Source organism: Artemia franciscana, chromosome 1, assembly GCF_032884065.1.
Source record: "Artemia franciscana chromosome 1, ASM3288406v1, whole genome shotgun sequence".
Taxonomy (NCBI): Eukaryota; Metazoa; Arthropoda; class Branchiopoda; order Anostraca; family Artemiidae; genus Artemia; species Artemia franciscana.
The window spans coordinates 10,799,577-10,814,433 of NC_088863.1; the positions used below are offsets into that span (position 1 = coordinate 10,799,577).

General features: G+C 33.7%; 1 protein-coding gene across 31 annotated transcripts in view; it reads left to right on the forward strand.

Annotated features, from left to right (window-relative positions):
- Positions 1-14,857, forward strand: part of LOC136025213 (twitchin-like) — a 397,750-nt gene that overhangs the window by 66,740 nt on the left and 316,153 nt on the right. For 30 of the 31 annotated variants that reach the window (XM_065701279.1, XM_065701032.1, XM_065701099.1 and 27 more), the window contains 3 exons: positions 5,083-5,224; positions 6,700-6,838; positions 10,876-11,079. In XM_065701279.1, coding sequence (XP_065557351.1) covers positions 5,083-5,224; positions 6,700-6,838; positions 10,876-11,079 — 485 coding nt within the window. Of the gene's footprint in view, positions 1-5,082; positions 5,225-6,699; positions 6,839-10,875; positions 11,080-11,159; positions 11,258-14,857 lie in introns of those variants that run through there. The other variant, XM_065701270.1, reaches the window with a different exon arrangement.

Here is a 14,857-nt window from a genome sequence, read left to right on the forward strand (position 1 = left end):
TGCAAACCCCTTGTGCAAATTTCTTGCAACCTCTTGCAAATGGCATCTCTAACGGTGGATTTGGCTTACTTTGTACTCACTTTTTATTTTCGCATTATTTACAGAGCTGAAAAAAGTTAGTCATACAGAGAAGATTACAAAAATGCTTTACTTTTACAAAGGATGCTTTTCTAGTACTCCATGAAAAAAAAGTTGCTTCTTTTTTTCTTTGACTTGCCTCCTTATTCTCTGTTATTTCTGTGCACAAGCTAGTATCTAACTAATCAGTAAATTTTAACGTCATCAAGGTCTGGAAAAGTGTCAGTTTGATTTAATATAACGTCAGGCTGTCCATCGTGGATGAATGATGATTCGCCTCTGACTTATTCCACAAAAAGATAGCTCATCCTTGAACGCCCAATTTATTACTTCTCATGCTACCTAAGAACTTGGACATGCCAAATTGGCAATCTTTGGCTGCTCGAGCATAGATGTTTATAAGTTGATTGAAATCTTTGTTTGATTTCCTAAGAATGAGCCAGATCATAAATTACATAATATGAATGTGCAGGTGAAGTACCATAACCCGCCAAAGTGCATCTTTTAATGTTTAGGCCTCTTCCACTTCTTCCATCTAAATTTATTTATTAAGTTCTATAAATCTTCCTTAAAAATAAAATTAATAACGAAATGGGCAATAATTTATTACTATTCAATATAATTTAAGTGGAAAAAAAGCAAAATTTGAAAGTCAATACTATAATTGAATTTTTGGGGGGAGGGGCTCAACAATAAAAAGCTTATTTTATTTAATAATTTTAATAGAAAGTGCTGGCAATACGTTATTAACATTAAATACGATTTAAGGGGAAAAAATAATCAAAATTTGAAATTCAATACTATATATGAATTTTCCGGGGGGGGGGGGGGAGGGATCCACCAATAAAAAACTTATTTTATTTAACAATATGAATAGAAAGTGCTGGAAATAAGTTATTACCATTAAATATGATTCAAAGGAAAAAAGTCAATATTTGAAAGTCAATACTATAAAAAACTATTGAGCATTTTCCATTCTCAAGTATATGTTTTCCTGGTTTGTAGGATGAAGAAAGCATATATATGAGCTTTTTTGGAGCGGGAGATTCAATAATAAAAAACTTGTTTTATCTAATAAATTGAATAGAAAGTGCTGGAAATAGGGAAAGCTTAGGATTCCGGGAAGGAGTGGTTCTCTCCTCCTCCCCTGACCGTCCTTTCGTCCTTGGCGAAGGATAGTTTCCCTTTATTTTCGTCCGTTATTTTAGCTAGCTTGTTCGTCTTGGAGTCACTGACTCTTTTACAGCGGTTTTAAAATGATTCATTTTCATGATAATAAAACTGGATCTAATTACTTTTTTAGTAACACTAGTTTTCAAAGAACACTGAAAAATTGCTTAACACTTGACAATTTGACAGTTTGACAGTTAAAGACGATTTTTTGAAAGACTCCTTGTCTTGTACTTTGGAATACATGATAGAAAATGTTGGAACAAAAACCAGGAGATTTATTCTTCGTGACTATTGTTTCACTAAGGCTAGGAATAAGTGAAGATGAACAGGTGACATTAGGTAACGAAAAGATTGATCAGGTTGGGAGCTTCAGTTACCTTGGTAGTATTATTAGTAAAGATGGTGGGAGCAGTGAAGATGTTAAAAGTAGAATAGCTAAGGCTCAGGGTGTTTTTTAACAGTTAAAAAAAGTGTGGAAGAATAGAAAGATGAGTCTGCAAACCAAGATTAGAATATTGGAAGCTACAGTGATGACAGTGGTCAAATATGGCTCTGAAGCATGGGCGCTCCGAAAAGCAGATGAAAATTTACTAGATGTTTTCCAGAGAAATTGCCTACGGATTGTTCTGGGTACCCGGCTGACTGACCGTATTTCAAACAGTAGGTTGTACGAAAAATACGGTTCAATCCCACTTTCTAGGGCTATAATGAAAGAAAGGTTGAGATGGCTAGGCCACGTTCTAAGGATGAAGGATGACAGATTACCGAAGATTGTCCTTTTTGGCCAACCGTCTGGGGCTACACAGAAAGCAGGTCGTCCTTGTCTGGGTTGTGAGGATGTCATAAATAAAGATTTAAAGGAAATGGGAACTTCCTGGGAGGGTGTAAAGAGGGAGGCTTTAAATAGATTAGGTTGGAGGAGGAGCGTGCGTAGCTGTGTTTGCCTCAGGTGGTTTGGTGCTGCAGTGAGTTATTAGTAGTAGTAGTAGTAGTAGTAGTATTGTTCTATTGTCTGTTATAATATGACATTATAATAATTATAATAGATTATAGTTATACACCATTTCTACTTAATTGGTTTTATTGACTTTTATTCTGGCACTGGCTTTGAGAGACAGCTCGGGACTTTCCAATGTTTGAAAGTTTTCGAAAATATCTGCTTATGTAATCCCTAATTGAAGAAAACGGAAAAATGTCAGGAAAATTTGGCGCTTCACACAGGCTTAACAGATAAGAGGGACTACTAAAGCTGCATTTACATTTTAGTTTTCTGGAGAACTGGGACGGGCTATTGTTTTTGTTGGTTTTCGTTTCTTTTCTCTTACTATATTCATTTTTTTCCAATTCCTTTATTAATCGATTTTGCTACGTAAGCATATATGTCATTGTTTTATTTTTGTTGTTTTCTGTTTCTTTTTTTGTGTTTTACCTTCTATTTTTGATTTTGTTCTATATTAATTAATGTAATGTTTAGTCTCCCACCATCACAGGCCAAAGAACCTTTGTAATTTTTCTTTATTTTTTCTTAATAAACTGATTGATTGATTGATTGATCGGTTGATTGATTGATTAATTGTTGATCTGGATAGCGTAGACCACTACCGCCGTTCCCGTTTCCTGTTTTAGGTTAAGGCGCAAAAAGAAGTCAATAAATAGGCCGGCATTTCGAAAAATAGAAGTGAAGATAGGCTGTTCCGTTTTCTGTGAGCTTTATCAAGCAATAAATTTGAAACAGAAATCATGGGGCTTATCAAAAAAGATAAATTGGAAACTCAGAAATGGTCAAATGAAGAGACTTTCTCACTAACTGAAATCTGGAATGACAAATTTGATTACTGGCAAAGTGGACGGAAAACTGGAGAGTGAAGAATGTAGAGACAGGTAGCAGAGCGCTTTATATTAGCATTTTGGCTGCCACCTGTCTCCCAGTTCTCTGTCCCAGTTTTTCTAAAACTGGGACGCTCTCTACCGTTGCTGACGCTTTCGCCAGCAAAACTATAAAAATTCCAAAGCAAGCTAAAATTAAGCTGCGCTAATGCTCAATGAAAATCTAGAAATAAAAGCAATAACATAAAACAAAAGTGAATTAAGAGTAAAAAACTGATTTTAAAAATACTGTCGCTCCCACCATTGTCCCACTTTCAACCGCAGTGTTCTATGTCAGAAAAAAAGAATCTTTAATCTTTGGTCTGATATAAAGTAAAGCTAAGAAAAGAAGAAGAATTACTTGTGTCGAGGTTTTTTTTTTACAATTAACCTTAGTATTTTGCAATTATCACTTATCAGTATCCCCTACAGAAACAACCTTGGATGACGATTCCAGAAAATAGGGGGGGGGTGGACGGGGAAAGAATTTTTTTTATTAAAAATAAAAGTTGCAAAAACAGTATGTTTAAACATCTTGGGAGAGGACAATTTGTTTTCTTTTCGTTTTCCCAATCAAAATATCAAAAAAAGACATGTTTCAAAATCTAAGGGGCAACCCTAATTGGAGCCCTTGAAAACAGTTGTAGACCTTACACTGCTTGAAGTTTTAGTTACATAATCTTACTTAAACACGTAAGAAAAAAGAAAGTTAGCCAGCTTATCCTTGGTGACTATTCAAGTAATTGTATACTTGTATTCAATTGTTTATTACAATCATGGAATGTGATTATAAACTGTCGTTGCTGTTAGCCTCTGAAGAAACAAACATTTTTTGTAATTTTAGAATGAAAGGCGTCATCGTTGAAGTCTTATTTTGGCAGCCTTTGATATTCGGCTTATTGTTAGTTCGTTTCTTACCTGAAATTCTGGCGTACTAAAAAAAACTAAAACTAAGTAAAGAAAAACTGGAAACGATAAAAACAACAAACACACCTCCAAAACCACGCTGCGCTCCTTTGTCCCGCATTTTGTCCGCTTCTTTTATTCGCTTTTCTTTGTTCTTCTTTGTTCATGCTCTTTGTTCTTCTTTTATTCGCTCACCACCAACCGTGGCACGTGTCGCATGGTGTCCACGATTTTTCATAGTGGATGGCCATTCGTTGTAAACAATAAGTTGTTAGTGCAACAAAAAAAAAAATTGCACTAAAAAAACAAGTAATTAAACATCTGCTTCATCAAATGCCAAGATATCCTTTCTTGTTTTGTAAATTCTACGAGTTGAAATTTTTCAAGTTTGTTCAAGTTGAGACAGTGCCATAGTAGGAATTTTATTTTAGGTGACTTTTCATAGTTTCTAACAGGGGGTGCAACCAAGGGTAATAACAGAGGAGGAAAGGGACAACAGTCCTCTCTGGAAAGGGAATACACAAAAACCTTAACATTATGTAATACTATAATACATGTAGCTACTTTTCTAGAAAATAGGCAAATTTTTAGGCATCTTTCCCTTAAAGAAAATCTATACAAGTTTGTCTTCCCATGGGAGAACTTCTGACTAAAATAAAGACATTATCCTTTACTTTTCAAGAGGTATATTAAATTTGCAGGTATTTGAATAGGATATTTTAGCTGTTTCTTTTTTAGTTGGGAGATAACCTTCCCTTGGCTGTTTCACTGGCTAAATTTCGTTTATTCCTTGTACTTGACCCACTAAAATATAATATCGTACTGTGCTAGGAACCGGGCACCCACATGGGATTTCTTTCTGGGGGGGGGGGTTCATCAAAATAAAATTGTTTGGTGAGTTGAATGAGAAGTGCCCAGACATTCTGAAGAGAAAATGGTTTTGGGAAGGGGCCTTAGCCCCAAGACCTTTTTTCTGCGTGCATTCTTCCCAGGAATACATATTTATTCCAGAGGGAAAAGAAGGTGAACTATTATTTCTGTGACAAACCATCTTTGCAGGTGACCATTCAAAAGGACGGAAATTCATACCCATCCACATTGCAAATTAGTGATGTAACCGTAGAGGATGCCGGTAAATATAAAGTTACAGCGAAGAACGAACTTGGCGAAAGTAATGCAACGATTAGCCTTAATTTCGACAGTAAGTTTGACTTTCTAATTAGCAGTCTTGCTTTCCAATTACATGCTTGGGCACGTCCGATGGTATTAAAATTCATTAAGTTAGCAGTGAAATTTGATATCAGAATAATCAATGATTTTTTGCATTCAAGTTAGCAGTATTTGGCTTTGGGAATTTAGTAAGGCCTTTCACGATCAAATTTTTTATAATTTTTTTTTTATCATTTGCCTTAAATGGTTCTGATTGAATACTTTTTTTTTAACGTCGTTTCATACACAATTAATTTCACACTTATTAAACCACACAGATTCAGGGGGTGTCAATTCATGAAAATGTAGGAAAGGGGCTAAGTCTGTATGCAGGGGGGGGGGGGGTTCTAGGGTGTTTAACACCCTTGTTCTTAAAAATTGTATGACCGACTCGTAAAAACGTAACGAAAATGAATATAAACAAATTTCTGATGCGTTTTTTTATTAATTTTGTGTAAAAAAACGCCCAAAAATCCTGTATACGTTCTTGGAAGGGGATTGATTTCCCAAATGTAGGGTATGGGTAATTCTGTTATTTTTTTATTTTACCATCAAATAAGGTATTTTCAACGAAAATATCAACAAAAAGGTATTTTTAAAACCTAAATGGTGGAGGAAGACTAAACAGATGACTACTCCTTCGTCCCTACCCTCTCCGATGAACAACCCGGAAAAGTTGGCTTTTTGGCTTATGTTATTGATAGTAATCCAATACATTTGACAATTTAAGTTATTGTTTTTAATCTGTATTGAATGAGGTTTATTTTTCTTTTTGCTGAAGCCGACTGCTTTTCAGCAGTCGCTCATAATGGGTTTAGTAGACCGTTTATTCGCCTGAACTAGGATTAATTGTTAGAGCTAATAATTAAAAAATTAAAATTGAAATAATAAAAAAAAAACAATCCTAAAGTACAGAAAAATTGTGGGATTCTCAAAGTATCTGGACGGGCTCAACATTGAAATAGCCTCTGTTTAAACTGTCCTTTAACTTAAACTGTGTTGAGGCTTAAAGTTGGTGCGTGTTAAGCCCGAACGAGATTTTTATATTTATTCATTTGTATCTATTTATTTATATTAACACACACACACACACACACACACACACACACACACACACACACACATATATATATATATATATATATATATATATATATATATATATATATATATATATATATATATATATATATATATATATATATATATTATATATATAGCATCAAGCCAGCTTCAAACCAAAAAGAATTTGAAAAGAGCGGAGAGGCATGTATTTTCGAAAAAAAAACTAAAGCCTTTTATAAATGGTCTCTATAAATACTAATATAAATTTCTTACATGATATTGGCTTTTGTATGACTCATATAATTTAACTGTCTTTATTAAAATCAGCCTTTAATAACTGTATTTCCAATACTGTCCTTGTCATTTGGTTAACAATCTTGTCATTTTGGAAACACTTTTCAGGCGATGAAGTGGCATCAGTGCCAAAAAATGGCGTTCGTCCAACATTTACAGAGCGGCCTGTCATCAGACAGTCAGATGACGGGACCAAAGTATTTTTTGAATGTCGACTAGTTGGCGATCCACAACCAGAAGTACAGTGGTGAGTCATATTTATGATTATCCTGATACAAGGAGTAACCAAGAAGATTATGGGAAATTATATACCTCAAAAGACCTAAAAAATAGGGAAATTATATGAAATGTAAAAAATAAAAAAAATAAAATGTCAAGTTCTTGGGATTGCAAGTAGGAACTGTTCGACCGAGCCTACGTGCTAGTTGGTAGAAGCCACTAATATAAATTTGCAATCGACAAAAATCAAAAATCTCAAAAATCTGTATGGAGTATACAGGGCACTTTTAATAAATCTGCAGCTTTATTTTGCCATAAGTCGATTATAAATTGACGTGTGTAATAAATTATAACTAAGAACTACATGAAGTAAGCTAGATTAATTCTAGGACTATTGTATTTACGAACATTGACATCCAAATAAACTTCTATTAAATACGGAATATCAATGAGGTGTCGATTGGAAAACTCTGAATTAGATAATCTTAACCTGAGAATTTGGGTGTCTTGTCCTATTCATTAAAAGGAGGATGTGAACTTGTGTCTGTAGAAGTTTAAGAGTTATGTTTTTTTAGGTTAGAACGGTGTTTTGATTGTTAAAAAGTAAAGACAAAATTGTGCTTGTTTTTTGTAGCTTTCCATCAAATGCACAATGTCAACCAGAAATCGATTTGAAAATTCTAGGAAACTTCTGGAATGTCTATTTAGCGTTGTCCCAATTCACATCTCGTTTTAAATAGCCTATCTCGTTTTCAAATAGCCTATATCTGATGCGTTGTTTCTGCTCGACTAAAATCTTACCTCTTACCTAGAAACTGTAATTGCAAAATTTCCAGATTTTTTAACTAAATTAATGAATAAATGAAATTTTTTTATGAAATTAACTTTCATTAACTAAATTTATGGATAAGCAAAGATGTTAAAAACTTAAATATAGGTAATTAGCTTGCCAAATAAACAAACAATTTTAGTAAAATTGACTCTAATTATCCAAACTAACTTCGATGAAGAATTGTTAACTTTAACAAACTAAAGTGACCAATAGCATGAACAGTAAATTTTTCATTGTGTGTTAATGACTTTGAAGAACATTTGATAGGTAGAGGCGCCCCAATAATTAAGCTCTCAAGTGCAGGTTTTATTGCATTACTTTTTTCAGACGACATAGCACTAGTAGCAGAAAGTAAAGAACATTTGCAACAACTGCTAGATCCAGCATCTTCTTATCTTATTTTGAAACTAGTATTAAATGTAAAGAAGCCGGTGGTTATGGTTTTTAGGAAAAGTGGAGAAAAGACAGATTCGCAGTGTTAGTTTACGTATGAAGGTAGGACGCTAGACTGTGTAGATGAATTTTAGTACTTAGTTTGTAGGCTATCGTCAGATGGGAAGTGGAAGAAAGATCTTAAGATGGTAGAAAGTAAGGGAAATAGACTACTAGGAATATTAAGTAAAAGTAGTATTAGGGAAATTAGCAATGTAGGATCGTTAATTATACTTTTAAAGCTAGGATTAGATCGGCTTTGAATTATGGGGTGGAGACTTTGGGATTTGATAAGGGGTTAAATTTAGAAAAAATCCAGCTGAGGTTTGAAAGCATATGTTTGGGAGTTCAAGTTTGGTATGCTGTGAAGGCGACCTCGCCCTCACTCGGGATATATGCGGAGGTCAAGGAGAACTGGAAATTTATCTAAACATGGGATTGGATCTGGATGATTTGAGAACAGATGAGAATAGAACAGACGAACAAAAAATTGTTAGTAAAATTAACTTAAATTAACTTAATTGACGCGTGAAAAAAGCTGTTGATTAGATCATATTTAACTATATAAATTGACTTAAAAGGAAATTTTAATAGAATTATTTTTAATTAAAAAATTGCCTAATAAAAAATGATTGTTGATAAAATGCACTTTAATTGACGAATCGACGAAGAATTGTTGCTAAAATCAAGCAGAAATATTATTGAAAATGAAAAGTCAAAACTGAGCCCTATGCAATTACAACCAAACTTTTAGCATGGACTGAAAATGGCTGGTAATTGGCTAAATTGCTATGGATAGTAATGGGCTAAATGGACTGATTATGGCTAATAATGTGCTAAATTGCTATGGCTATTAATGGGATAAATGAACTGGCTATGGCTATTATTGGACATGCAGATTGAAGATAGTGATGCTAAGCTAAAAACAAAACACAAAATAATTCTATTCGTCAAACTAAATCCCAAAATATTTAGAGAAGCAAAGAAAAGGTAAAGTCGTTTTTTTCTGTTCAATTTCACCACTATCTGCGCATCTATATATTGCTAAGTTGTTCTCCTTAAAGTACCTCTCCCCAGCAAAACCTTCAGGCCGCATCCTGGCGGAGACTAGGTTTTGACAAGGTTGAAATATAATAGCGATTATTAGAAAAATTGTGAAAGTCTTTTCAAATATTTTAAAGATAAGAATAGAACCAAAGATCTTACAGAATACGATGCTAAATTGGAATTGAAATAAAAAAAAAAAAAAATATATTTTCTAATACTTAGTTTTACTTAATACAATTTAATTTTCTAATACTAAATTGGTGTAATTGCTAATTGGGTACATAGCAGATACGAATGAAACAATTCGGATGTAAAACACGGGTAAATATTTGTATTTCTTTAAATTTTGCTTCTTATTTAATTACAACTAAAGTTTCATAAGAAAAATCATTGGATATTGGAATATAAACCCAATATTGTTGTCAGTATTGCCAGATATAAGCTGAAAAATAGGGTATTTGACTGTAGTTTAATCTTGGATTTAAAATTTAGCAAAAACTTATTGTGTCAATTTCAAAGCTTTATATTTCATTCATTCATCAATTTTTTTTAAACACATCATACAATAAAAAATTAGGCATGCCCAAACAGGAGGAAGTAAAAACAAGAAAAACAAAAAGAAAACGCATAATAAAATAAGAAAACACATCAACAAAATTAACAGCTATTTTGAAAAAAAATGTACACCAGATGGCGTTTCTAATATTTGTCCTCTATCGCTCACAGAATTTATAGGATATAGGTTATCTTTGTTGAACATAAAATAATTTTTTTTTCTATTGAAAGTAAGAAGCAACATTAAACCTTGAAACGGACAGAAATTATTCCACATATGAGAAGGGCCTGCTTCCTCCTTAATACCCAACTCTTTACGCTGAAGTTTTTAAGAATTTTAAAAGAGGTTCCGACTAATCAAATAACCCTTGTGTTTCAGGAGTCCTTCTTACAGGATTTAGACAAAAGGTCGAACTTAAGCATAAAGAGCAAGGTACTGAGGAGGGGGCATCCCACTTCATTTAGGCTGCGGGATTATTTCTATTCGTTTTAAGTTTTACATAGGAGATGGACCTGCCTCCTCCTGAATACCCCACTCTTTATGCTGAAGTTTTTAAGAATTTTAAAAAAAGGTTATGACTAATCAAATAACCTTTGTGTGTTGGGAGTCCTTCTTACAGGATTAAGAGAAAAGGTCGAACTTAAGAGTAAAAAGCAGAGTTTTGCGGGGGGGAGGGGGGGCAGACCACTTCATATAGGCTATGGGATAATCTCTGTTCGTTTTAAGTTTTAATTTTCTTTCTTCTTTTCAGTAGAAAAAAGTTGTTTTTTTAATTTAGTTTCGGATTGTTTTTCTAATCATCCCAGGAAATCCCGCTCCCTCTTTCTAGAAATATACACCCTCATATGGATTACTGAATTACATGTAGCTGAATATTTTGGTTTAATGAAATTAGTATGTCACTACTCTTATGTTGGATTCACATTGGTTTTTTATCCCATTGATATTGCCTTACCTAACGTTTATAAGAATTTAAAGTCGATTTGGGTTGGTGGGTTATTTCTAGTTGGCCAATCGTAGCCAATTTTACATTAAGTAGCTTACATCTTGGGACCATATTTGTGCATCGGACATTATTGTAATCTGTCACATTGAAATGTAGAGTAAATGCGTTTTCTTCTTTTTTTTGCTCCAGTATATAGTCACTTGCATCTTTACTAATATGGCTAAAAATAAGTGTATTTGATTTTCTTCTCAGGTTTCACGAAGGAAAAGTGGTCACACTTGGCTCACACTTTAAAGCTGAACTAGTGGCGGACTCTAAACTGTTCTATCTAGCCAGTTTACAAATTAGTGGTGTGACAAATACTGACAAGGGACAATACAAAGCCGTGGCTAAAAATATCCACGGTGAATCACAGGCAACAATAAACCTGAATTTAGAAGGAAATGGAAAACCAAAGTAAGTCCCTATTTTCTATAAAATTTTGTGGACTTTCCTAAGAAATATTGAAATTCAACGTTATTAAAAAATACAATTTCTTATTTCATTGATAATTCAATGAAGCCGTGGCTAAAAATATCCACGGTGAATCACAGTCAACAATCAACCTGAATTTAGAAGGAAATGGAAAACCAAAGTAAGTCTCTATTTCTTATCAATTATTTTGGGTAATCTTTAGAAACATTGAAATTCAGCGCTAATAAAATACAAATTCTTACTTCATTGATAATTTTCGAAATTCAAACAGTCCCTCTCCATCTGGTGACCTCAAGTTTATTTTTTCTAAGAAATTTTGAAATCCTAGCCAGAATAGTTTAGCTGTTCATGCAATGTAAACTCAGACAACTGACAAGGTTAAGTAGGTCTTACGAGTATACAATCTTTCATTCATAGAATGCAACATTCTCGGATGTTCAACACATATAGGCTTATCTAGAGTGTTATAGAACGCAGAGAACGTAAGTCTCAAGTTTGAATACATTGGTTATGAACAAAATTTGTAAATATCTAAATATAACATGTACAAATCTAAATATTTTTAACTCATTGATTATTTCCGAGACATAAATTGTATCTTTAAATCCTGGTGACTTTTAAGATTGTCTCTAAAATATTTCAAAAGTAGATTTTACCAGCATGCTAACTTTAATCAACAGAACACAACGTTCTTCAACTTCCAGAACGCAAGGATGTTCAATCACCAGAATATCCTCGATAAATCATAAGCGATAATCAATCTCAATTTGAAAGGAAATAAAAAAGTAAGTCCAAAGTTTGTGCACAATAGTTGTAGACAGTCTTTAGAGACATCTATATCCATCATGCACAAAAAGAAATAATCTTACTTCATTGATAATCTATGAAATTTAAACAATTTCTTTACATCCTAGTGACTGCCAGGCTCTTTGTAAAGTCCTAGCTTGAATTGTTTAGCTGAACCTCAGACAAACACTTATATTGATAAAATAATGTCGATTTTACCGGTATACTACCTTTCATTGATAGAACACAACATTCTTGGACGGCCTGAACGTTTCGGCGTTCTATCACTAGAACGTCCATGGTTAATCACAGGCAATGATTTGAATTTGGAGGGAAATGGAAAACTGGAATAAGCCCCAAGTCTAGAAATCGATGGCTGTGGGCCTTCTTTAGATATATCTCCATCCTGACAAATTTTAGGATGTTTCCAAAAAAAAATATTAAAGTCCTACCTTGAATAGTACTAACAACTCATCGCAGAACCATGCCGCCTGGGGCTAACACAGTAACGTACATTCCTCCTCCATCCCAATTTATTCAAAGCCTCCCTCTTTACACCCTCCCAGGAAGTTCTCATTTTCTTTAGATCTTTTTTGTGATATCCTGCCACCCCAACCGTGGACGACCTGTTTTCCCTTTAGCTCTAAACGGTTGGCTGAAAGGACAATTTTTGGCAATCTGTCATCCTTCATCCGCAAAACGTGCCCTAGCAAGCCCTACCTTTCTCTCATTATATTTCTAGAGGACGGGATTGAACAGCACTTTTCATACAGCATAATGTTTGAAATACTGTCAGTCTGCCGGGTACTCAGAACGATCCGTGTGCAATTTCTCTGGATAAACATCTAGCAAATCTTTATCCACTTTTTGGAGCGCCCATGCTTAAGAACCATATTTGACCACTGTCATCACTGTAATTTCCAATGTTCTAATCTTGGTCTGCAGACTTATCTTCCTATTCCTCCAAACTTTTTACTATTAAAAAATACCCTTAGCCTTGGCTATTCTACTTTTAGCATCTTCACTGCTCCAACCGTCTTTGCTAATAATACTACCAAGGTAAGTGAAACTGACCACCTGATCAATCTTTTTGTTACCCAGCGTCACCTTTTCCTCTTCACTTATTCTTAGCCTTAGTGACTTAGTCTTCTTAACATTAATTTTTAAACCTATCCTAGCACTATGAACTCGTAAAACTTTACAATTTCATCTAGGATGCTTAAATCATCAGCATAATCTAAGTCCAGGAAAGTTTTTCCTCCCCATTTGATTCTGTGTTCTCCCATTGCCTTTCCTGTGCTCCTTAAAACTAAGTCCGTCAAAATGATGCATACAAAAGGGGAAGAAGAACACAACTCTGCTTAACTCCTGATTTAATACGAAACCAGTGGCTAACCTGATTTCCTAACGTAACCACAGCAGGGTTATTCTCGTACATAGCACTAATCACTTAAATGTATTTGTCTGATATACCATACAAGGATAAGACCTTCGCTAAAGCTCTTCTATCAACAGAATCTAAAGCTCACTCATAATCTAGAAAACTAAGGACTAAAGGTATTTGATAACTCAGGCACTTCCGAATTATTAACCTAAGAGTGAAAATTATGTCGACACATTCTCTGCCTTTTCTAAAACCACACTGTTCTTCTCTTATCACTTTGTCTACAGCATCTCTCAGTCTAAAGATTATCATAATACTAAGTAATTTGCTATATACTGAGACCAGCACACTCACTCTTATCACCTTTCTTATACAGTGGTTTGATTAGGGTTTTCATAAAATCGCTAGATACTTCCTTTTTTTCAAGAATCATATTCATAATCTTCAGTAACTTATTTTAACCTCAGAGCCACCATGTTTAAGAAACTCATTTACCACACTATTAGCACCCAGGACTTATTATTTTTTAATCCTTTTATTACTGTCACTAATTCTTCCTCACAAAACAAATCTTTCTTCACATCCAAGGTATCACAAACTTTTTCATTTTTCCTCTATATCTTTTCCTGCAACCGTATCTTGATTTAGCACACTCTCAAAATCTTCTACCCATTTCTCTTTAACTCTTTCCTTATCGGAATCACTGGCAATAATCAATTGGAATTTGGATTGAAATGAATGCCAAACTAAGTCCAAAGTTTGTATACAATAGTCGTGGACAATATTTAGAAAAATCTAAATCCAACATCCACGAAACGTAATATTTTAATCATGTCATAATTTTCAAATTTAAATAGTCTCTGTCCATCCTGGTGACTTTAAGGGTGTTATTAAACTATTTTAAAAATCCTAGCTTGAATATTTTAATGTTTGTTCAATATAACCTCAGATAAAAATTTATATTTAAAAGGTTAAGAAGATTTTACTAAAACGCTTTTGGACGTACAGAACGCGTAAACGTTCAATCACCTGAATGTCCACGTTGAATCACATGCAATAATCATTTTGGATTTTGAAGGAAATGGGAAACTAAAGTAAGTCCCAAGTTTAGACACAATAATACAATTAACTTCAGATGCAATTGGTTATGATACAATTAGATACGGTTAGACACAATCACCAGAATATGATTTTTCTCCGGAGATATTTTCTTTTTTTGTTGGTAATTTTGAGATTTTAATAGTCTATCTTCAACCTAGAGCCATGATTCCCTACCTGGGGTTCATGCCCCACCGGTGAGGCGTGGGAATATTTTGATTGGCCATAGGTGGGATGTGCACCTGTCAGCTGATTATACTTCAGAGACTGAATTAAAAAAAAAATTCATGTGAATGACGTCACATTCAAATACATTTACAGAGTAAAAAAAGATACAATACTGCACTGACAATTGCACTGACATCGTTTAAAAGGTGTTATATTCCGACAATATAATATAGTATAAAATATAATATAAAATATAATATATATAAAATATATAATGTATAACATATAAAATATAATATAATATAGTATAATATAGTACAATAT